This window comes from Zonotrichia leucophrys, chromosome 2 (genome assembly GCF_028769735.1).
Source record: "Zonotrichia leucophrys gambelii isolate GWCS_2022_RI chromosome 2, RI_Zleu_2.0, whole genome shotgun sequence".
Lineage (NCBI taxonomy): Eukaryota > Metazoa > Chordata > Aves > Passeriformes > Passerellidae > Zonotrichia > Zonotrichia leucophrys.
Window position 1 is genome coordinate 92,341,307 of NC_088171.1, and position 24,682 is coordinate 92,365,988.

A 24,682-nucleotide genomic window follows, 5' to 3' on the forward strand; every position below is an offset into this window, starting at 1 on the left:
CCCGTTCCCGTCCCCGTTCCCGTCCCCGCCCGCCGGCACCGCGCAGTGCTGTGCCCGGCCCGGCCGGGCTCCCGCCACCCCTTCGTGCCTCATCTCGAGCGGGTCGGTGGCAGGTGCCGGTGCGGCACCAGGGAGCGCCCTCAGCTCCTCCGGGCTCCGGACGCTGCCCGGCCCGCCGGTGAGTTGAGGGCAGCGGCGGTCCGGCGGTCTGCCGGCTCCGGCGGGAGCAGCGTCTGTGTCCGCCCCGGCGGGACTGGAAGTGCAGGGAAGGGCGCTCTGCCGCCTGCGCCGCTCCTGGCGTGCGGTTCGGAGCTTCGGGGCCTTCCTGCTTCCCTTCCTTCGCTCCATTCCCTTCCTCCCTCCCTTACTTCCTCCCCCTTTCCTTGGCCGCCGCGGGCCGGGTGGGAGCGTGTCCTCCTTGCCGAACCCCGCCTGTGCCGCCTGTTCCCCAGGCACACCCCCGGCACTGCCAGCTGGCCGTTCCCAATGTCCGTGTCATCTGTCCCAGCCCGTGCGCACAGTCCTGTCCCAAGAAAGAAGGGGGAAGCTTGAAATGCCCCGGATTCGTTTTTGTTTCATTAGTTTTTGTTTCATTAGTTTTTGTTCTGCGTCATCTTTTGGTGACGTTAATATTTCCCGAGGGAAGCTCGCGGAGAACAATTGTTTCTTTCCATGCTGTAGTTTTGCTCTCGAGTTGAAAATAGGATCATTAGCCTGGGAAGTTAAAGGTTGAATATAACTCAAGGCGAGACGCAAAATAAAGCTGGAATGTGCCCAACCCTCATATAGATGGAACAAAAATGTAAATAATTTTGTGAGGCTCAAACAACAGTTTGCAATCTTTCTGCAATTTTCCTAGAGTTTTTTTATCATCTAAAGACTGAATATGGACCCTGAAAGTGAAATAAAGAAGCAAATAAACCCCTTTTACTGCAATGTAAGTATTCACTGTACAAGTTGTACCTAAACCAAGTGTGAATGTTATTTTTTTTTTTTTGAGCAAGCTTGGTAAATAGCACTGGACCTGAACTTGTTTTGGTGACTTCGTCATGTTTGACTTGGCTGTGTGTTAAGAATCGCTTATTAAAGTGAATAATATTATGTTTCTAAATAAAAGCATTGTTTTTAGTGGGTGATTAAGTGTAGATCCTGTTCAGAACAAAAATTCCTGATTTCCCTAGTTGTCAGGTTTATTGCTGTTTTTTTAAAACACACTGGGATTTTTAGAGGAGAAGAAAATACTTGGGCTGCTGCTGTTCATTCATGTGAATTTAAGCTAATCTGCTCCCGTTCTGAGCTGGCCCAGGCATAAGCCAGCTGTGATAGGGAAGTTTTCCAAAGGGAGCAAGGCAGGCCCTGAGCTGATCAGAGTAAGTGTGGATGCAGCGCTGAGGGGAACAGGCTCACCTCAGGCTTGTCACAATTAATGCCCTGCCTGTGGCTCTCCCTTCCCTGGAGTGTGTGAGGAAGGTCTTGGATCCGCCTTCACTTATCCACACATGCCCACACACAAAGTGTTATGAGATAGCGGCAGAGTTCCGGAGCATCTGAAATTCTTACATGATGTGGAGACTCTGGTTCATTTCACTCTGTTTTAGTGGTCTTGGAGCCTTAAAAAATTCAGTTTCAGGAACTTGTCTAGTTTATTGCTCTAGTTTGTCTTTGAAGTGCTAGTACTTTTGTAGAACTTAAGCTATACCAACAATTTGATAGTAGATCTGTTTTGATACGAGTGGTATTTTATTTGTCTTGGTCTGTGTGCAATGCTAGAAATTCTTCTCTTTCATCTAGATTTGCAAAATCTGGTGTTCTTCTGCACTAAACTTGCAGACTCATTTCCTTGGAGCAAAACACAGGACGGTAAGATCAGCTTTTGAATGCACCTTTTGTCAGATTTTACCAATTTATTTAGCAATACATTATGGGGTTTGAAATCTAGTTTTTATTGTGCTGGTGAAACCACTAAAATAAAAACCTCCGAAACATACAATTTCAGATATTTAACTAGTTTTCTAACTTACTGTCTTCTCTACAATGATAAAGTAGAACGTGGTTTTGTACGTTAGTCCTGTCAGAGAATGTTACAACTTTATGTCTAGTAAAGACAATACATGAGAATACGTGGCTGTTAATAAAGGGAAAATGGAATTGCTTAAATCATAGACAATCTCCAGAAGAAAAAGAGATGTTTTTCTTTTTTAATTTTCATGTAGTTGTTCACCTGAGATAGTCTATGCTGTTGGTATTAATTGAACTTCTATATAATGAAAACTATGCATTGTTGTTTTTTGACTCTTAAGTGCCTTTCTTATTTTTTGGTTGATAACTTGGTAATTTAGGTTGAAGAAGCACTGAAAACTCATGGCATGAGTAAGTGCAAGATTTTTTGCTTCCTGCTGTGTCCTGTACCCACATCTTTCTCCCTAGCCCAATGTAGTTGTTTATGAAACAAATGAAAAAAAAGACTTTCTCAAGACTTGTTCTTTAAGACCTATCCTGTGCTTTTTTATTATATAGCTACCTAATAAATCAGTAATGTGAGCAAGAGGTATGCAAAGTTGATTAACAAGCACTAGCTAGAAGACTAAAAATCACCTATGTTAAATTTTTGAGAAACCCTAAAGAATTCAAGACATTAGAGACCTTCAAAAGTTAAAATATAATTTAAAAACCTATGCTTCTTAAAGCATGTAGAAATACTGTATATACTTTACATTTGTTTTTGAAAGGGGTTTAATTTGCTTCAGCTAATGAAGATATTTTTAATACTTTTAATAATTTTAATAAATCGTTAAACCTCCTCTGGGTCTTGATGAACTGGTCTAGTTCCAGAAGAAGTGAAGTCTAACTACATTTGCAGTTGTTCTCCTAACTTGGTTTCATGATGCACCAAAATGTTTTTTCAGGTTTCTACAGTTCACTGCTCCTAGAATTCTGTTTGAAAGTTGTTGTTCAAGTCAGACGTAGTCATTGGACCTACCTGATCTGAGAATTTTTGTTTGGACTGTAATGGAAATTTAAGTGATGAAATATTTAGCAGCTGTATGCTTGCTGAAATAAATATCCTGAAATTCCTGGGTGCCCTCAAATGTTTAGAGACATTGAACTTGATTGATCTTCCTCTCTGCCTGCTTCATTGAATTGCCTGACTTGAAATAACTTTGTAGTAGTTTAGTGTGAATGTTTTTTGTCCATCTTTTGGAGCATGGTGCTGCTGACACCAGGGTCAAGGGTTCATTCCTTGAACAGGACTCGATGATCCTTGAGGGTCCCTTCCAACTCGCAACAGTCTGAATCTGTGAAAAAAATCTCTTAGCACGTTCAAAACTTAGCTGTTTTCTCATGTCAACAGAAGCTCTGAGTTTTTTTCAAGTAGTCAGTCAGTTATTTTACCAAATTATTTTTTATACTAACAATTTTATTTCTACTTCTGTGGGATTCTTTTGTTTTCTTCTTTGTGGTTTTTTTTTGGTTTTTTTTTTTTTGGTTTTTTTTTTTTTAGTCAAAACAGAAGGTTCCTTAGGAAAGAAATTGAAAACAACTGTGAAACTTCCTGATTTTGGTAAGAATGTTTAACATCTTCCCCCAGACCTCCCTCCCCCCACCAAAAAAAGAAGTGGAAGAAATAAAAAATTTTGAGGTACAATATTACAGGTGATGTCCAGATCTTATGAGGTCGTTGGGAGTTAATTTCTGTTCATTGTACTTTCAGTCTGCAGTAATACTTTGTAATAATACTTTATTTTTGCAATAGAAATGCTTTTAAAAGAGTGGAAATAAGATTGGGAGGGACAGTGTTTCATGATAACTGACTTAATTTGTGATGTGGGACCATGTACACGAGGACCAGCTCCCCAAGCAGGGACTTGTACACGACTCAGTGATCCTTGTGGGTCCCTTCCAACTCAAAATCGTCCATGAATCTGTGAAAAAAATCTCTTAGCACATTCAAAAGTAAACATAGTTTAGTTTTCTCTTATCAGCGAAAGCTCAAAGAGTTTTTTCTAAAGTAGTCAGTTATTTTACCAAATTGTCCTTTCAACTGTACTAACAATTTTATTTTCACTTCTTTCAGATTCTTACTTTTGTTTTCTTCTTTTTCTTTTTTTTTTCTTAGGGAAAAAAATGAAAACACCTGCGAAACTTTCTGATTTTGGTAAGAATGTTTAATGCCTCTCCCCACACCTCCCTGAAAAAAAAAAGTGGAAGAAATAAAAAATTTTGAGGTACAACATTACAAGTGATGTCTAGATCTTAGTGGGTCATTGGGAATTCATTTCTGATCATTGTACTTTCAATCTGCAGTAATATTTTGTAATAATACCTAATTTTTGCAATTCAAATGCTGTAGAAAGAGTGGAAATAAGATTGAGGGAAATAATGTTTCATATTAACTGACTTAATTTGTGATGTGGGACCATGTATGAGCAGGGATTCACTTGTATGTGAATTTCTTACAGCGCCACTTGAGCCAGAGAAGCTTCACGGACAGACACTGGAAGACCAGCTTAATACATGTAAAGAATCAGAACCTGCACTTGGTGAGAGCTTTTAATACTGTAATTTTTTGGGTTTGTGATATTTACCTTTAAAGAGCACAGATCAGCTTTTGAAAATGTAAAGTCAGGTAATGTGTTACAAAATCTCCTTATGATTGTACTGAGTACCCAATAGTATGTTATGGAAGTGACAAATTGCAGTGGCAAAATCACTGGATTTGGCCTGGAACATATTTGATTAGATATCTCAAGTTGACAATATTCTGTAGATACAATCTAAAGTGATATGACAAAAATGAACTTTAACTTAAGAGATCAATGTGGCTCTTTGCAATTTTACTACTCATCCAGTGGAGGGGAGGTAGGAGTTGACAGAAAAAACCAACTAGGGACATTCATTAAAATACATTCCCTTATAATTAGTTAAAAAATAATTGTTGATATTATTTTTTAGGATTAAAAAACAATTGTTGAGTATTATGTGGTAAGCATAAGACATCCTAAAAACATCAGTTTTATACCTTTGATGTTCAAAAAGTCTAGACACCCAAAAGATGAAATACCTGATGGTTCCAAAAGTCTTCATTGGTGTATTTGACATGCAGTCAATGTAATCTCAATGTAATCATAGTAATCTTTTCCTTATATGTCAGAGCTTTAAGATTACTTCTTTTGCAACCAGCACTGATGATTTGTTCCAGCAAACATGAAATTTCCTAAGTTGTTTGGTTTTTGTTTTCAATACAGGACTTAATTACATAATAGAATACCGAACAAAAGACAATGTTCCTTTTCTCTATGAATGTCAACTATGTTACTGTAAAACAGGACTGAGTAACATGTTCATGCATGTTTGTGGTTCCAAGCACAGACTGGCATACTTGGTAAGTTCTTTTGTTTGTTTGTTTTAATGCAATGATAAAAGGGGAGAATTAGTCAAATTTTGATTTTTAAAAAAATAAAATTTAAGGTTTTACATAAGCTTCTGTGAAAATCTTGGTATTGCAATTGTGCAGGTGTGATGAATACACTTAAAATTCTTCTCATCAGTGATGTGTATGTCTGTCCATTGCTTGATACTGAGTGCAGTTTATTCTGTTTTGGTCAATCTATAATGAAATCTGTAGCTAAAATGGACTAGAAATAGATGTTTGACTGATTTTTGTATTATGTAACAGAAGAGTATCAATGAATAAACTATTCAAACTTTCAGATGCTTTGAAAGGAACATATTTATAAATGAACATGATGCATATTAGACAATGTGACACATATCAGATTATTAGATACAGTGACTTGGAATCAGTGTGGGGAAAACCCAACTCCTATTCTGTTTTGAGGCTGGACAAGACATATCTGTTCTGTTGCTTGTTTTATGACAAAGCTCTTGAGGCTCACGTCAGCTCACAAACATTCAAATATGTTATCATTTTCAATATGTTTAGAGAAATGAGGCTCTCCAGTCTCTGAATGTTTGGTGGTATATTGGCTTAGGATGGGCTTTAGCAAAACTGAGAAAGCAATATTCTGAAAAGTATTTTGATACTCCCCATAAAGGTCTCTCAAAACTGGTATTATGTTGAACACATCTTAAAGTCATAGACAGCTGAGTTCACATGGTATTTTGGGGTAGCTTTAGGCTTAATGTTGGGTCTGCTGCTATGAATCTGCAGTGATGTCTTTCATAAACACCATGCTGTTTCTTGTCATTCATTCAGATGTACATGCTGAGTTTTGATGTTCTCAGCTATTGCATTTCCTGCTTACTTGGAACTGTTGCCTGCAGTTCTGAATCTTACACTTGTTGACTGCATCTCTCCTAAATTCTTAAATACTATAAAAATATAATAAGTCATGCAGGATAACTTTTAAGTTGTGCACCTGAGCTGGATTACCCTGGGTAGCAGAAAAGACAGGAGACTAAATGGCTGGAATTTGCTCTGCTGAAAAAGGAGCCTGGTGGATAACAAGCTCAAGATAAGTAGTGTAGCTTGGTGTCAGTGAAGGCTAGCAGCAAGCTGAACTCTACTAACAAGGGTACAGCCAGTAGATCAAAGGAAGTGATTATTCCCCTGTTCTTGATCCTTGCTAGGCCATATCCAGGGTATTGTGTTCAAATGCAGAAAGGAGGCTATTTATGAAATTGAGCTAGTCCAGTGGAGAACTGCCAAGATGGTCAGGGGCTGAAGCACATTTGTACTATGAAGAGAATTGGTTTTTTTCTGGCTGGAGAAGAAAAAGTGTCAGAGAGATCTAACAGTGACACTCCAGTACTTCAGAGGAGTCATTAAGAGGGCAGAGCCAGACCCTTTTTGGAGCTTCTTGGCAGGAACATAAATTCAAGCAGGGTGTTTTCCTACATGACATAAAGAAGTTTTTGCTGTGAGGGCAGTCAAGCATTGGAGCAGGTTGTCCAGAGAAAGGGGGAAATCTCTCTCTCCAGAGGTTTTTAGACCCAAGCAGGCAAAGCCCGACACGACCAGTTCAGCATTCAGTGTCAACCCTGTTTTGGGCTGAAGATTTGGCTTCAATTCCCTAAATTATTCTGTGCATAACTATTTTAATAAGTTCTGCTATGTATATGTAGAAGTTGCTTTATCTCCCATGATTATTAACTGTGCCAGATCTGGAAGGAGTTGTGTGACTTCAAGACTTGCATTTATTTTCTAGAGGCAACATTATCCAGAGATAGCACAATCTGATGAAGTCAAGGGTAAAGGCTCTGAACTAAACAAAAGAGTTAGGCAAATTGGATTAACAATTGAGAAGAAAGAAGGAAGAAAACAAATACAGGTACATTTCTCTTAAGAATTCCAGAAGGTTTATATTTAATAAAGAAAAAAATATTAATTTCCATTATGGTGGACAGATTTGCTTTGGAAGGTGGGAAAATCTGCTTTTTAAACCTTTTTTTACAGGTGCTTTTTGTCATTTTATTAATTCTTCCAGGATTATTCTGGACAAAATTTCTCTATATGAGTGCACAAATAACACAGAATATATATACTAATATTTAGTCAATTCACAGCTCTCTGTGTGTGTGTAAAATAAGTTGGTTTTTTGTTGCTAGGAAACTGCCTTTATAATTTTTCTGAGTAGTTTCTGCTTTGTAAGCAGCTTGTGGCAATTCTCAGGGAAGCCAGGTAAAATTTCTCATAGTACAGATGGAAGTGTGGGAATTTGCAGGTTGACACGAGATGATCAGCAGTGCTGTGGCATCACAGAAGTGCCAGAAACTTAAATTCTTATGGGGCTGCCCATAAAGATGGGAAACTGACAGACCCTTAGAAACATATTCATGTGGAGATATCTTCATATTGCTCTCTGTTGATACTTACACTGCAGTAGTGTTTATAATACCTTTATGTGGACAGGATATTGGTGAAGTTTCTTCTTGAGGTTCACCTTACCACCAGCTGGTTCATGACAAGCTTAATGAGGTGCTCACAGTTCTTTGTGGTACACATTAAATTTGTTTTCTCCATCAACTTCAATTTCTGTCAGCACCCTGCTTGTTAAGCAGTGTTACCTGGCAGAATCCCTAGCTAACTGTACTTAATGTGCATTTGGAAGGATGTCTCCTTCCAAAGTGGAGCTCCCAAGGTTCCTATGTTAAAGCTGGCAGTGTCCTGCCCATTCTGTGTGATACTATCACACTTAGGTTCAAGGATTAGAGCCTGCTCTGATCCTACCCTTTTCTGATAAAAAAACAAGTATGGGAATATTGGAAGAGCAAGTCAAGAATTAATGCCGTAGAAGGGAGAGATTTCAGATTATCAAATCCATTCTGTCTGTCCTTCATTTTTAACCTCTGCTTAAAAAGAAAATCAACTGACTGTTGGCAGCAACATTTTCATTTGACTTACTTGAATTTCTTCTTGACTTGAGATTGTTTATTTTACTTGAGATTTATGTTCATGGATATGAAAATATTTACTTCCATCTATATTTTGTAGACTTTTTTGTTTTTCTGGGTAGTTTATTACCTCCATAGCAATCCATTTTTGATGTAAGGAACTTTTAAACAAAGTGTGTGTAACCTGGTTTAATTTTACTCCTATATCTTCTGAAACGAGCTGTTTAATTTTCTTTTTTTTTCCTAAGCTCTAGAAGAAATTTATTTGTGGTAAATAAATGTCCAAGTAACTAACTTATTGGCTTTTTGAATATCCATTGAGGGATTTACACACACATATTTTACACTACTGGTTATATATTCCTAGAAAAATAAAAATTAATGCTGATGAAATATCTATGAAATCATTTTATCCACAGAATAACTAACATAAATGGGTTTTATTTTTAGGTTGTTATAGGTGTTCCAAAAATGAGAAGGAAATGGCAAGAATGTAAGTGTGCTCAGTGGGGTGCAAATTGTCAATTTCTAATTTGGTCCTCCTTTGATATAAATCAGACCAGGGTAGTCTCTGCAGTACCGGATACACACCAGCATTTGGTGAACTGGACAAAAGGAGCAGGTTGGGGCTCTGTGCTAGTAGTTAATTTACAGTATAGGAATCCACACAGAATTCTTAAAGCACAGCTACAGCTCTTATCTCTGATAGAAAACTTTCTGTTTTACTAGCCATTGATACTCACAAAATTGTAGGAATGTGGTATCTCTCAGATTTCCCCACTCAGTTAATGTTTTAAAACTCATTGTAGGTACAGTGTTGTCCAGGTGGACAGATCGTATTGCTGAATGCCAGTTGAGGAAATGGCTAAACTTTGCTATGATTTGCATTACCTGAAAAATAAAGATTTGAATTAAAACTAATGTACTTAATTTTAATGTATATTAGCATGTAAGTGGTACCTTAAAATAACTCAGTAGAAGTAATGAGATCATCTAAATTAGCAGTGTTGTACTCTGAAGAGAAAAATAGCCATTTTGAATCTAGAAAAGTGGTCTAAAATAAACTGAGTCCTATTCAAATTAGATTTCTTGACTGTAACTTGTTGGTTAATGTGTCTTATTTTGCATGTGACTTTGTAGCATTCTGCTACATTTATAGTATTTACATATTTTAGGAGATGCAAGCATGTAAATATAACCAGGCTATAAAATACTTTAAACTTTGTTGCTGACTTGTAGTTCATATTTAATATGGTGTCACATAATAATGCTTATAAAATTATTCTTGGTGTTTGTAAGTACTATTGCGTAGAAACAGAGCTAGGTGAAATTGAAGTGCATTAGTAGAACCACCCCTATCAAGATAATGCCCATTGTGCTACATTTCAAGTATGTTTGTTTAGCTCACAGTGCAGAGGACAGCCCTTCAAAAGCTAAAGTTCAGCATGTGGATGCACCCCTTAGTGATGCAGAAAAAACAGATAATCAAGATGGGGAACTGACAGAGCCTATGCAAGGTAAGAGGAAAAATTATTTCTTTTATTTTTTTTTTAACTTTCACCAGTGCATGAATTATGTACTACATGTGCCTGTTCATGGCTTCCACAGTTATAAAGGTGAATTTGCACAGTTGTGTGGATGGCCTTGGGGTCTGTGGCAAAGGAAGGAATAATCCCAGTGTTTGTGAAGAAAACATTCTACTTCTACTGATTTTTTAGGTTCCATTTTTATTTTACTTCTTCATAAGATACCTTACTTCCACCTTTAGATTTTATCGATGATGTCTGTAGAAGTATTCTTTGTTTAGAATATTTTTAAAATTAAAACACTGGAAAAACATCACTTAATGTACCTTTTTATTGTTTTAGATGAAAATAATGTTCAGGAGGAGAATGAAGAAAGGCAGGAAGAACAGGGAAAACCAGATGAAAAAGTTGAACCTAATAATGCTATTGAAAGCAGCAAAGGCAATGACTCAGAATGGTAAAAGAAAAAAAATCACCACCTTCAAATCCATTTAAATTAACTTAAAGGAAAATCTTGTGTGTGACAATTGTCTGTATTAGATTTGCATAGTAAAATCCATGTCTTCTGAAATTGTGCTGAGCCTTAAACTTCTGTAATTGACAGAAAACCTGGTGTATGTAAAGTGACCTCAGACTTTGCTCTGGATGCAGCTGGCTCTTGTATTTAACTATTATCCTTAAGGTATAGTTGTTATGTGCTGCTCAAAATGTTCCAAAAGTATGTCTCCTCAGGGTTTAAAACTGCCTCTGTTACAGGTTTGTGTCAGGTAGCTAAAGTGGTGCGTAAACTGATTTTGAAAGGGAAATACAATCTGTAATAGTTGAAGCAGTTGGGGTTTCTCCTTTACAAAGGAGAGTAAGTGTTTCAAAGGAGCAGCTGTGTTCTAAAGTGGTGAAACTGTGCTTGCTGCTTGTGAGCATCTTATTAGTAACAGAGTTGTGAGCTGGGTAACTGTCAGCCCTTGTGTGAGGAGGACATCTCCAGCATTGGTCATCTTCCTGCAGCACCAGGAGCCACAGGAGGGCATTTGGAAAGGGATATACAGGCATCAAGCCAGACACAGGACTTTGGTTCCAAGTTAGTTACTTGATTTTTTCTTAATGGCATTCCCTTGGAATGTGTTCTAACTTTAAACTAGTAGTATCTCTCCCAGACATGGAGGGCTAACAGCTTTTACTTGTTCATTGTTAAAGAAGAAATTTTCATGTTCCTGAAGTACATTTTTTCAGACTTGCCTCTCTGTGGAACAAACCATTATGGAAAACTGTGACAGTGTTTGCAGGAGTCTTAGGATGAGGGAAGAGACGAGGATCTGACTCCATGTTTCTGAAGGCTTGATTTATTATTTTATTACATATATTATATTAAAACTATACTAAAATAATAGAAGAAAGGATTCCATCAGAAGGCTAGCTAAGAATAGAGAAAGAAAGAATGATAACAAAGGCTTGTGGCTCGGACTCTCAGTCCGAGCCAGCCGACTGTGATTGGCCATTAATTAGAAACAACCACATCAGACCAATCACAGCTCCACCTGTTGCATTCCACAGCAGCAGATAACCATTGTTTACATTTTGTTCCTGAGGCCTCTCAGCTTCTCAGGAGAAAAAATCCTAAGGAAAGGATTTTTCTGAAAATGTGTCTGGGACAGAAAACAATTAATTGAAACCAGATTCAAGTCCAGGTTTATGAATCTTTGTGTTCACTTACTGGCTTTCAAATAACTAACAGTTCTGAATCTGAACCAGTCTGTGAAAACATGAAGAGTAGGAAATGGATAAAAGCTCAGCTATCCACGTCTGGAGATGCTGAGGTCTATTTCTGCCTGGTACTGATCTTCATTGTGCAGTCTTGTACTTTTAAATTTTAAGAACAGCTTCCTTTGGAATATCACTTAATGTTTTTCTTTTTTTTTTTTTTTTCTGGGTGACTATAAACAGCCAGGTGTTGCAGTGAGAGACACTTGGAAGTTAGTTACTAAACTAGGGCTTCAGCTTGTTCCTTTACTACTTATTTATTTATGTTTGTGAGACTGCTGAGAAGATATGAACTCAATATATAGTGTCTTAAAAGAACTAAGATCAGATCCTCACTGAGAGCTTGTTTCCACTTAAAGATTTTGCAGTACCTGTCTGAGAATTTCTATGACTCCTCATTTCTTTGTATGTAAGTTTCTGAACAGTCATCTGATGATATAAATTATTTTATCATCATCTGCTTTTTCTAAACTTTTGATTCCTAAGAAACATTTCAAGGCAGAAGAGGGCTTAGGCTTGGCAGTCATATGGTTTTGGTTAATTTAAGAAACACCCAGCCACTATCAGCCCTGGTTCCTGGGCTTGCAAAGGGATGAAATGTATCTGTAGTAGTGGTAATGGCAGAACAGCACAAATATGGCACAGGAATCTTTTGCCATATGAATATTTTTATGCCCATTATTTGGTGACTGCATTGTAAACCACTGATTTTTTTATAGCTGAATTTGTTAAAGGCTAGTTTTTGAAGTGCTGATAAAAATCCAGCTGTAATTAGGAGCCTTGTCTCGCTGCAATGTGTACAAAAATCTTAGAGGTATTACCACCAATGCCAAGCTTTTTTATTAACTCTGTGTTTTAGGGCTTATGTGCTAGATAACCACACTAAATCAAATCCACACTGCATAAATAATTTTGATGCTGATCTGGGATGACTGGGATTTCTCTGAGGAAATAATATGTGACCTTTATTTCAGAGTGTATCAGAACTACTGTAGTAGTAGTGTGGCAGGAATTTAAACTGATTAGCATTTATTGGCTGGCTACACATTTTTGCTGGATCAGCAAACTGAATGTTTTATTTATTCTGTTTTAAGGTGTGAGGCCAATAAACAATCAGAGGAAGAAAACACAGAAGCTCAGGTGAATATTTTTCTGTTAATGGGTTACTCCAGTTTCCAAATAGTTGGGGGAATAATTAATATATGATTGGCAATGGTGTTTGTTTACTCAATATTATTCCAAATAAATTAGCTACAAAGTTACTAAGACAAAGCTATAAACAACAAGGTTTATTCCTACTTTTTTGTGAAAACCTATGTACACATTTCATAACAGCACAAGCAATTTGTATTGTAGAGTAACCATAGTTATTACTGTTTATTTCTATGTGCTGCATATAATAGATCTAAGGACCTCTTTTTATGTTAAACAGCAAGAATTTACAGAAGATCCTGAAGAATTCACTAGTCAAGAAGAACTGTTGGGTTATTTGGTAAGTGTTAAATCCTAGCTTGCATGAAAATTTTTGGAAGAAAAATTAAAAAACTAAGAATGAAATCACTGGTTTGCTAAGTCTAAAATGTAGCAAGTAATGAAAGGCAGAATGTAGGCAGTCTTGTAATCTAACAGATAACCATTTTGCCAGAAGGCAGGATTCAGAATAAAATGAATGTCACTGAATTTATAATGTGTCTATTAATTTTCAAGTTTCTAGACATTGCTTTTGCCAAAATATTGGTTTACTGTCAGAGGAATTACTTGCATTGAAAATTCATTTTTTCAACTATATCTTAGCTTCACTCCTTAACTACATGTTTAGGTAATATGACCTTTTTAAACTTTATTTCTCCTTTGTTTCTATAACTGGTCTATAATTTTCAAATGAGGAATTTGGAAATATGAAGTTAAGTAACAGAAAGAAGCAGAATGAAGACAAGTATCAGAGATACAGAGAAAGGAAAGAAGGGATTTTTAAGAAATAAAATGCAAGTTGTGTATTTAAAACAGGGCTCCCCCATAACTACAAAATGTGTCTCTCTAAAGTAAGTGTCAGTACACTGGAGTCCTGTTCAGTTGTTGAAAATGTGTATTAGGTACACATGCACAGCAATGATACACTCAGTAACAGTGGAAAACTTTCCTTTTCCAGTTATTAGATGTATCAACAACAGTTGTGATCTTGCATACAGAAATGGTGATTTCCATAAAAGCACTGAAAAACTCTATGGAAATCTTTAATGATAGTTGCTTCACTGATCTTCTGCATGGTAATTAAGGCACTATTGACTATCATAAAATGGTTTTGTCCTCTTGTTTTATAGGGAATTACTAGGTATAGAGATTACACCTTTTCAATAAAACTTGAATTTGCTTTGAGGCATCTTCTTTCTTAGTATGACATAGTCCTCTGAGAAGAAAAGAGGACTGTTGAGAATGTGATTGGAACACTATTCTGTTTTGCAAAGTGTGGAAATAGTTTATTTTTTCATCTACTGTAACTTTTTCAAAAGCTGCATTGTGTTTCTATTGTTGGATTCAATAGTTTGTTATGTGGTGAAAAGTAACTTTACAGGTATCTTTTCTGCACTTGCTGTTTGTATTCTGTAAAGCTGTCCAATAATTGTCTATACTATATTTTTTTATTACCTCCTAGCAAAGATATCCTTGCCACAATTTACTCTTCTTTATCCACCTAGCTTTTGAGAAGATCTTCCATAAATATAACTTGGGTAAACCAGGAGACAGAAGTACTATTAGTGGTAAAAATATAATACAGTCTGTGTTATGCTGTCTCATATGAACTTAATGCTAAGTTTCTATTACTTATTTTCCATTGTCTGGTGTGTTTAAAGGTGTTTGTTTCTAATCCAGAAGACTTTGAACTGTTAGGACACACCTGGAGTTCTTTGCTTTGTCCCCAGGAAAGTGTTTTCAGCAGAATTTTCTTGGTGTAGACAAGAGGATGACAAATGTAGCCCTCCCTGTGAGTGCTGTTGGTGCTAGAACTTGCTTCCCTAGTACAGCTTCACAGCTTCAAGATTACTTATTCTGTAGACTTTTAGGGAAAAATAAGGTTAATGTAAGGCAAGGAAGCATGTACATTTAAATTCAGTAGCATTCTGGCTTTTTGCTACATTCTAGAGAAATTGGTTATGACTATATTGCCTCAGGGAAGGTGTACACATTCATTTGTATGCAGGCATCTTGGCAAGAGATCAAAATACTTAAGGAAAAGCATTATCTTCTGTATATTTCCAGGCATATTTTTGTTTTATTCTTTTTCAAATGATTGTGTTGCATAGCTGCATCTTCCTTCTCTTAGATTTCGCTTTCATTCTACCTTCCTTCCCTCAGTTTATGGGATTAAAAATAAAAACTGTATTTGCTTTGTAATTCCATCCAAGTCTGACAGAAGGGTAGAGACACAGAGAAAATGAGGTTCCCACAGGTTTGTTTAAAAATTTTCATACTTCAGTTTTTCTGAGGAAAAATGTTTTATGGTGTGTTGTTTTGTTTCTTTTTTCCCTAGCAAAGTTTTGAGATACTGAATGAAGATGATGCTTCATTTATCCTGAAAGTCACACAGACTCTCACAAATGCACTGGTGGAGTATCGTCAGCAGGCTGCATCAAACAAAGTAATGTGGATTTTGTTTTGGTTTGTTCTACAAACCTGTAGATTCCTGTGATTGTGCATTTTTAGAGATGATACAATAAACCAAAAAATGCTGTGGAGACTGTATTGTATGTTTTGCTCATTAAATACATAAATTTTAGTAGTGATGATAGGGTAAAATTTTATCTTTTCTCTTGATTAGTCTTAATTTCTGTTCACTGGTTCTTGCTTATTTTTTATTGTTAATAGAAAGTAGAAATCATCTTGTAGGTTATTTCCCATGCTTTTCCTTCAATCTAAGCGTTTCTGCTACTTCTGCCCATTTTCAATTTGGATTTAAGCTTTTCTCATCTCTACTGACCTGCAGAATACTCCTGTTCTGTATCCTGTTTCTGTTCCCAGGCTTCACTTTATTCACCATGTAATCACGTATCAGTGACATGAATTTTTTTTCTTATACAACTTCTGGTCCTGCTCTTTGGACTGTTCTTTCTAAGGTCTCATTCTTCTTCCATTATTAGAAACCCAATTTTTCCCCTCTTTGCTATTACTTCTGACTGACTTATCTTTACATAAGCAGTACATATGGAGGTGTTTTGAATACTTTTCTGAGGCTGCTGCCCTGTTACAAAACAGTGAAGTCCTAACTGAAATAACTGTCAACCTACAAGGTGTGGAAGACCAAAATGTTTTCCTACATTAGGCCTTGTTAGTATTCTAAGCTGTGATCTTTCAACTGGTAATTTTTTTTAGCTAAATCTTCTATTTTGAGTGTAAAATGCTTCCTTTTTAAATCTGACAAGTTGAGAATTAGGCTCAATGAGTATCACTTCATTGCCTAAGACAGAGCTTTTTCAGACATAGAGACATGATGGGCAGTGTGTACAGAGAAGTTATTAGCCCTATGATTTGCAAAGAAATATGTGATTTTTCAGATTTGGTTGCAGAAATACTGGTCTTTTATTTGGTTTGTGATCATTAAAAATGAAGTAGTTCATTGTTCCAAGAGGTTGTCCTGATGAGATTTTAAACTTCTTTTTATTTTTTTTAAACTCATAGGACCACCTAGGTGCTGGATATAATGGAGAAGCAGCACTAGAATATTCCACAGAACAGCCTGGCCCAACTTCAGCAGATATTAATGACTCTGACACTGGTAATGTTGGCTTTGCAGTCTTTAATATAGTTTAATCTTAATATTAATGTTGCATAAATGATAGTAAGCCTTTCTTCCTGCTTTTCCAAAAGCAGTGGTTAAGAGCACAATAAAGCCAGAGTCAAGTAACATAAATGAATAGTTTGGGGGTTTTCCCCCATTCTCTACTAATATTAGAAGACAATTAAAACACATTGATCCTACTTAACTGTAGGATTTGGGGAGAAATTGAGTTAGTACCAGCTCTGACTGTCCTGTCCTCTGTTTTCAAAGGCACCTGTTTCTAAGGAGACTTTCAAAGTCTATTTGGCTTTTTTTTCCCCCAATATTTTTTTCCCTTCTTGATGCAGGAGATGTTTCCTGCAGGTTTAGTCAAATCAAGATGTTAGTAGAAAGTTATGTGGCAGAGGATGAATAATTCTCTTTAATACCTGAATACTTCAGCTAATTGGGATCAGTATTTCTGATTAATTTTTTCAAAGAATCCTGGATTTCTTGGAGGCAGTTTTCTTCTGATAGAAACAAATGTTTGTTTTTCTTAAACTTAGGAAGTACAACCCTATGCTTGGAAAGCCAAGATTCCTGGAATACTAGTGAAGTTATTCTGTGTGATTTTTTTTTTCTGTACTGTGTCAATTTTCTAGTTTTTCTAGAAAGTTTAGCTTTTGAAAACCTTAATTTTTACAATGGTAATACCAAAAATTGTAGTGACTTTGAATATAAGAGATTTGAGACTTTTATTCTGGTTTTGTAAGTGTAATGGAAATTGCTTTCACCTACCTCCCCACCCTTGTTTCTCCAGGATTTTCTGTAACTGGACAACATTCCTGACTCTTGGTGGTTTGAAAATGCAGCAAAGTCATGTGTGATCAGTACCAGCAATGCTGCTGTGCCAGACTTGCTTTGAAAAGGGCTGTTTAGAGAAATAAGTGGTGAAGGCTCTTCAGAATCCTCTTTTACTGAAAAACAGTATTTCACTTCTTTAGACTACTCAAGCAGCTGGTCAGCTAAGCAGTTCTTACCAGCCAGTGAAGATGAAGCCCAGAACTTTTCAAGTGGTTCTTTGGAAACAGCATATGAGAACAACATCACGACTGAATTTTTGAAGAGTGTAAGAAACATGAATGCTGAGGAAGTTACTGATACCCTGCACAAAATAGCAGCATCAAATCCAGCTTTCAGAGGTAATTTGCATAGACATGTACACACACACATACACATATATAAACATATACATAATATCATTTATTAGCTCTGGGAAATATTAAGGACTTATATGGGTCAAAGAACTTTGAGGTACTAGGGAGGGTTGAAGATAATTCTTTTTTTCCCACCCTCTAACTTTTGCAGGATCCAGTTTAGGAATGGTAATTCAGAATAGCTGCTTTCCCACACAGGCATTAGTAATTGCTGATTTTTTTAAAATTCTTCTCTCATTTTTGCATAATAACATTTGCATGGCAAGAGACAGTAAACTAAAACCAAATATATTGTTATTAAAGAATTAGAATCTTCTCTGAGCTGTAAGTGGAGAAATGCTAGTTTTTGTGAATACAACAGTGAAGAATTTTTTTATTTACCAGTTCCTGAAAGAAGAGTATTTGCACAGTAACATAGAAATAGTAATGAATCAGAGACGAGTAGTCTCCCTTTTGCATACAACTTTCTAATAAGTGTCAGCTATTAAACCTTCCCACATTTTCAGTCAACTCCTGCTCTCTCTTCAGAAGCTTCCTGTGTGTGTTTCTAAGCTTCTCAGAGTCTGTAACCTCACAAAGGTTAAAAAATGAACACTAAAGATGAGTACATTGTAGGAAAGCTTACAGTTTCCAGGCACATACTGATTGTTCTCCATTAAGGTATTTTTCTTTCAATAAGGAAAGATCCAAAACTCATCTCAGCATCTGAATGTTTCAGTATAACATGTATTTTTAAATGAATTTTATCATAAAATTGCTTGGTTTTTGATTTTGTTTGTTTGTTTGCCTTTTACTAAGGAATCGATATACCGAATGTTATAAGGATCCTGACTGAAAGTGGAACTCTGAGGGGACCAAGCAATGGCAGCACACAGTGACATGGTACTTAATAATGTAGCAATGTTTACTTTCTGTAAGTTTGTTGCTTTACTTCATTTGACCTCATGGAGTTATTTTGTTTTACATTTAAGTTTTGTACAGTGTTTTTTTATATTAAATTAATGACTTGCTTTTGATGTTCTTGTTATTTATTTTTCCATTTAGCTGAAAGTTCTATATTGTGGAAAGGTTGTAAAGCTCATGCTCATTCTTTCTGTGTTAAGACAGCTTTTTAAAACAGGTAAACTTGCTTTCTTCAGTATTATTAAATACTGTACATTGACAGTCTGAACTTTTCTTTTTGTTGGTTCTTTTACAAAGAATTATCAGCAGAATGAACTACTGCACTCAGCAGTACAAACTCATCCTACTACAAATGCTTGGAAGTTATTCCCTGTGGCTGCTGGGACTGACTAAAAAGTCCTTGTAATCAAAAACCCTTTCCCATATAAGGGTTATGAACAGGTGTCCATATTTCTTTAATAAGATTTTAAAATAACAATAAAAAGTCAGCGCTGTCAGTCTCTTGCTGAGATGAGAAGTGCCTGGATTATAGCTGATTTAGGGAGCATAGAAGCTCAGCAAAGTTAGTAGAAGTTTGCAAATTTAGAGGTATTTCCCAACAGGAAATATAAGCAGGCTCTGGCTAAGAGGCACTGATGTGGTGGCAAAAGTATCTTTTGTCTTTTATCCTGCCAGAATGACAACAAAGTGAAAGCTGGCTTACACTGTCCTTTAGGCTCTTTTAATATGAGCTTTTTTTCCAGCTAAAGCAGTACTGGTTCTGACTGAATGTACATTCCTCTACATTAATGACTTCTACTTTTGTAGGAGGGTGAAAAAACATTTTGAATGGTTATAGATTAGTTTCCTTGGGAAAAAATATTTTTTTAAAGTGATTAAAATTCAATTCCTGCTTGTGATGCTGGGTAGCATTCAGTGGTTCTAATTAAAGCTCTTCGGCTTTGCAGCCAAATACTGATGTAACTTAGACATGCTGGGGCCAGATGGCATATGAACTTTTTAGTGTTAACTTACATTTTTTTTTGAGATCTGGATGGAATTTGAGAATTCTCATCCTGATGGTTTCACATCTTCATACCATGGAATGCAAGATGCAGTAAAACTAAGGTAACAAAGAAAGCAGCAACAAAATTTATGAGTTTTATTATGTGAATGGACCCAGGAAGGAAAACAGTTCACAGAAAAATTAAAACACTGTGTTTTAAAGAAACTCTGAGGAATTTCTGGAATGCATCTAAATCTGTTCTTATCAGAGGCAGAGATGGAACCAGAGTTCTTACAGTTCATTTACTCTGCATAGGAATAATTTTAATGCCTGCTTAATGGAGGTGAACCTAATCAGTAAAAATTCTGAATTCTGAAAATAAAAATAGAAACATCTTTTTCCTGTTTGTTTTCAAGATGCAAAACAATCTTGTATTAAAATAACAAAATCAGAATATTCAACTGTTGTAAATGGCCATCTCTGAGAGAGCTTCTTTTTCCTCTTACTGTGGAATCATTTCAAGTGGAAATAGGGTTACAATAAAGTTGAAGTGACTTGGATTTGAGGTGGATTTTTTTGCTTGGGTACAGGAGGAGCATGCTGACAAGGGAGAGACCCCTAAATCTGTAGTGCACTGACATAAAATGGTTGAATGGCATGCTGCAGAGTGCTGCTGTGCCTCTCAAAGACAGCTGAGAAGCCTGAACTGGGTAAGAGTCAGCAAGTGAATGCTTCTGGAAACGTTTTCAAAAAACACAGTCCAGCATAGTCCATCCAGCTGTACAATTATTTTTATTTTTTCCTTTCTTACCAGGTGCAAATAGAGGCTGAAGAAGCATTGTATTATTTTGTTCTTTTATCTGCCTCTGTTTTGTGATGGCTTGGTGTATTCTTATACTAATGGAAAACTGTATATTTGTTCCAAAATACATTTTAATGTTTTACTTGTGCCAGTACTGCAAAGTAAGGAAGAAAAATAAGTATTATCTTTATTGGTAATATTTAAACAATGCTGTCGGTGGGATTTAATATATTTTTTTGGTTTCTCACAATAACCGCAAGGCAGACTTCTGAGGTAACTAGAGAATTAATAAAATTAAAGGTAACCAATAACAAAAATTAAACTAAGAGAAAATTTTCTGTAAAGCTTCATCTAGGTTTTTATATATTTTACTGAGACCAGAGAGCTTCAAGGAAATGATTTTTAAAAAAAAGCTGCAGAACTACTCGTCACAGAAGGCACAAAGGGGAAGGGAGAAGGGTGTTCACAGGTTAATTGGCAGGAAATGAGAAGTTTAGAGCTTGCAACTGCAGAGTTAGTGTCTGGTGTGAATTGAGACCTTGTTGTAGACAGGTGTGGAACATCCTCCTTGTTTATTGCTTCCTGGGTCTCCCAGGGTTTCATGCTCTCTTTCTGGTGTAGAAATTCATTAGCCCTTTGGAGCAGCAAGCTTTATCTGGGTATGCACAAAAGCCTGCAGCATGCCTCGTGGTTTATATGTGTAATAATAACCTTGTGTGTGTGAAATAATAACAATAACCTCAAATTGCAGTGCTGACTCTGCAGTGCCTTCACTGGAAGAATCACAGAATCAATAAGGTGGAAAAGGCCTCAGATCAAGCCTAACCCATGACCCAACACCATCATGTCTACTAAACTGTGGCACTCCTCTCTTTCCTTAAATACCTGCAGGGATGGGGACTCCATCACCTTCCTGGGCAGTCCATTCCAATGTTCAGTGCTTTTCAGTAGAGAAATTCCAATGTCCAACCTAAACTACCCCTGACACATCTTAAGACCATGTCCTCTCATCCTGTTGCTGATTGCCTGGGAGAAGAGGCCGACCCACACCTGGCTACACTCTCCTTTCAGGTGGTTGTGGAGGGTGATAGGGTCCCCCCCTGAGCCTCCTTTTCTCCAGGTTAAATAACCCCAGCTCCCTCAGCTGCTCCTCACAGGACTTGGGCCTGTCTGGGTGCTGGTTATTATTAATGCATTCTTCTTTCTGCTGTGGTGCCTGAGCAGCCATGCTTCAGGGGAAGGGAGTTCATCTTCACAGAACTCCAGAGTAAACCAAGGTGGAAGGGACCCACGGAAATCACCAAATTCAGCTCCTGGCCAGGGGTATATCCTGCACGACACCCCAAGATCACACCATAAGCTTGAGAGCCTTGGACAACCACTCCTTGAACTCAGGCTTGGCACTGTGATCACTTCTCTGGGGATCCTGCTCCAGTGGGCAGCCACTCTTGGCGTGAAGAACCTTTTTCTGACCTCCAACCTGTGAAAAACACCAATCACTTGTTTTAAAAATTTAAAAAGTGTAATAGTAATAAAATGGTTATAAAAATAGTAATACAATCAAAGTAATAATAATTTGGACAATTTGCATTAGGACAATATGAGACAATAGACACAAAGAATTACGGACGTCTGGGTACCTTTTTCTGGGCAGCACAAGCCTGAAAAAGGACACATGTTAACAAAGGATTAACCCTTAAAAACAACAGCCTGTTGCATATTCATACACCTCATACATGATGCATAAATTCCATTCAAACACAGGATTCTGTCTGGTCATCATCAACTTCTTCCTCCGAATCCTAACAGCGCCTTTGAGGCGGGAAGAAGTTTCTTCTGATAAGAGAGCAATAAATTCTTTTTCTCTGAAAGATTTAGGTGTCCTGTGGCTGCTATCTTGCTGCAAGTCCTTTCTTTAAAAAAAGTATCCTACATAGCATAGTTTCTATTTTAACATTTTTCATAACCGAAAACTATATTTAACACACTACTTAAGAGAATTAACACAGCATTACTTTCTAACACAACACATATAATTCTCATTTTAATATTTGCAAAAAGCTGTCACAGACATATTTTTAGAAAAGTCCTTCCCTTAGGATTTTTCCTCTTGAGAAGCTGAGAGGCCTCAGGAACAAAATGTAAACAATGATTATCTGCTACTGTGGAATGCAGCAGGTGCATCTGTGATTGGTCTCATGTGGTTGTTTCTAATTAATGGCCAGTCACAGTCAGCTGGCTCGGACTCTGTCCGAGACACAAGCTTTTGTTATCATTCTTGCTTTTTCCATTCTTAGGTAGCCTTCTGATTAAATTCTTCCTTCTATTATTTTAGTATAGTTTTGATATAATTTTTCTAATAAAATAATAAATCAAGCCTTCTGAAACATGGAGTCAGAACCTCGTCTCTTCCCTCATCCTCGGACGCCTGTGAACACGGTCACAAAAAGCCAATCACAAAATACGCATTTTTCACAAACCCAAACTTCCCCTGACACAACTTGGGGCCATTCCCTCGGGTCCTGCCCGCCGGTCACCACAGAGGAGCGCTCAGTGCCCGCCCCTCCCGTTCCCCTCGCCAAGGGGGCACCGCCGGCACCCCCGGGGCCGCCCCGCCTGCAGGGGGCGCCAGCGCGCGCGGCCGCGGCGGAAGCGCGCGTGCCCCCGGCGCGTGGGGCGGGCGCTGGCGGCGCCGCTCACGTGGGCGGCCGCTTCCGGGCAGGCGCTCGGCGGGGGCGGAAGCGGGGCTGGCGCTGCCGCGCGCGTGGTTGGTGAGTGAGGGAGCGAGCGGCCGCGCGCGGGCCGGGCGGGAGGAGGCGGACGGGGAGCGGGATCGGGATCCCGAGCCCGGCGCGGTTCCTCTCGGTCCGGCCCTGCTGGCGGGGCTCGCCGCGCTCGCCCGGCCCCTGCGCCAAGGGCCGCCCGCCTTTTGTGCGACCCGCCCTCCCCTCACGTTCCTGCGCCAGGGAGGCGGCGGGAAAAGCGGGAGCCGCGGCGGCGCGGGCCGGGTGCCGCTCCCGGGGAAACCGGCGGCATCGGCTCCGCTGCGCGCCGCCGCCCCTGCCCCACCTCCCCCGGCGGCTTCTCCTCGCCGCCGCTCCCGCCTCGCCCGGCGCTCCCCGGGGCCGAACTCGCGGCCTCCCCGGCGCCGGGCCGGCACTGACGCGCCTTTATTTGAACGCCTCGCAGAGCGGCTGCAGCGGGGCGGAGGGAAGCGGCGTTCGGGGAGCGAGCCGAAGGATGTCCCGGGACGGCGAGGAAGGCAGCGTGACCGCCTAGAGCCGCGGGAGGAGCGGCCGCGCCGGCGCTCGGGTACGGCGGGCGCGGCGCGGGGTCGGGCGGCGCGGTGCGGTCCCGGCGGCGGCGGCGGGGGATGCGCTGGCGGCGCGGGAGCCGCGCGGAGGTGATCGCCTGTAAGTATCGCTGTGCCGTGCCGGGAGAGAGCTCGCCCGCAGGGAAATGCTTATCTGATCGGAGGAGTCGGGTAGGGCGTGTGCCTTGCCTTCGGGTTTCTCAGGATTTTCCTGACTGTGCAAGGTTGTGAGGTTCCCGAAGGATGCTGCTTGAGAGCTGGGGGGGAGTGAAACCAGAATCATTTGGTTGGAAAAGAGTTCCAAGATCATCAGGTCCTACCTGTAACCGAGTATTTTTTCTGAGCCTGAGGTGAGGGTGCCTGAGTGACATTGGAAGTGGTGTCTGAAAAAGGATGCATGCTACTTTATGTTCAAGGAGCCCTGCGTCGATTGGACGTTGTTTTAATGCTTTGGATTGTAAAACCGTGTTAGTGCTGAACTGTTAGGTGCTCAGTCTTGCTGGAGGAGGGCCAGGTGAAAATACAGAGAATCACAGATTAGTTAGGGTTGGAAGGGACTTCTGGAGATCATTTAGTCCAGTCCGCCTGCCAAGGCAGTATAACCTAGAGCAGGTGACATAGGAATGCATCCAGGTGGGTTGGATTGTCTCCAGAGACCTTCCTGGGCAGCCTGTTCCAGTGCTCTTATACCCTTAAAGTAAAGAATTCCTTCTTCATGCTGAGGTGGAATTTCTTGTGTTTTGGTGTATGGCTGTTGCTCCTCATCCTGTTGCTGGGCACTACTGAAAACGCTCTGGCACCATCCTCTTGGCACCCATCTTGGAGAAATTAAAATGCAATAATGAAATTCCCTCTCAGTCTTCTCCAGACTAAACAGGCCCAGCTCTCGCAGTCTCTCCTTGTGAAATGCAGTTGTTTCAGCAAGAAGTTTCATTGAAATGGTTACATAATTTCATCAGCTGTAGACAGTTTTGTTTGATGTCTTATTATGTAGCCACTGTGGTGCTTATATCCTTATATTTTGTAAGGATTTTATCCTTTGGTAGAGCGTGGTACATAGGAATTGGAAA

At 38.9% G+C, this 24,682-nt stretch overlaps 2 protein-coding genes across 7 annotated transcripts in view; both read left to right on the forward strand.

The window, feature by feature from the left end:
* The first annotated feature begins 38 nt into the window (after positions 1-38).
* LOC135444275 (uncharacterized) lies at positions 39-21,110 on the forward strand. 5 transcript variants are annotated; one of them, XR_010439195.1, is made up of 20 exons: positions 39-178; positions 860-937; positions 1,792-1,860; positions 2,340-2,370; positions 3,503-3,562; positions 4,118-4,156; positions 4,461-4,541; positions 5,247-5,383; positions 7,170-7,292; positions 8,806-8,848; positions 9,759-9,872; positions 10,224-10,338; positions 12,734-12,779; positions 13,072-13,131; positions 15,169-15,276; positions 16,314-16,410; positions 17,397-17,594; positions 18,408-18,491; positions 20,088-20,207; positions 21,051-21,110. XR_010439195.1 is itself a non-coding variant. In XM_064705679.1 (19 exons), the coding sequence occupies exons 2-18, from the start codon at positions 887-889 to the stop codon at positions 18,485-18,487; spliced, it is 1,452 nt and encodes a 483-aa protein (XP_064561749.1). In that variant the 5' UTR covers positions 39-178; positions 860-886; the 3' UTR covers positions 18,488-18,491; positions 18,654-18,780. The 5 variants fall into 5 exon arrangements, 3 of the variants coding, with proteins under 3 accessions (XP_064561749.1, XP_064561748.1, XP_064561750.1); XR_010439194.1 differs by lacking the exon at positions 21,051-21,110 and having other exon boundaries at positions 18,408-18,729; positions 20,088-20,102; XM_064705679.1 differs by lacking the exons at positions 20,088-20,207; positions 21,051-21,110 and adding an exon at positions 18,654-18,780.
* A 1,924-nt stretch (positions 21,111-23,034) lies between these two features.
* Positions 23,035-24,682, forward strand: part of TEX10 (testis expressed 10) — a 55,179-nt gene continuing 53,531 nt past the window's right edge. For both annotated transcript variants that reach the window (XM_064705685.1, XM_064705686.1), the window contains exons 1-2: positions 23,035-23,070; positions 23,489-23,712. The gene's annotated coding sequence lies outside the window, so the exon portion shown is untranslated. The remainder of the gene's footprint in view (positions 23,071-23,488; positions 23,713-24,682) is intronic.

Bases quoted from the DNA above. Each gene is read 5' to 3' on its own strand.
- LOC135444275 (XM_064705678.1), top strand. From the start codon at position 887: ATGGACCCTGAAAGTGAAATAAAGAAGCAAATAAACCCCTTTTACTGC. The intron at 2,371-3,502 runs GTAAGTGCAAGA...TTTTTTTTTTAG, and splicing joins ACTGAAAACTCATGGCATGA to TCAAAACAGAAGGTTCCTTA. The intron at 5,384-7,169 runs GTAAGTTCTTTT...TTTATTTTCTAG, and splicing joins AGCACAGACTGGCATACTTG to AGGCAACATTATCCAGAGAT.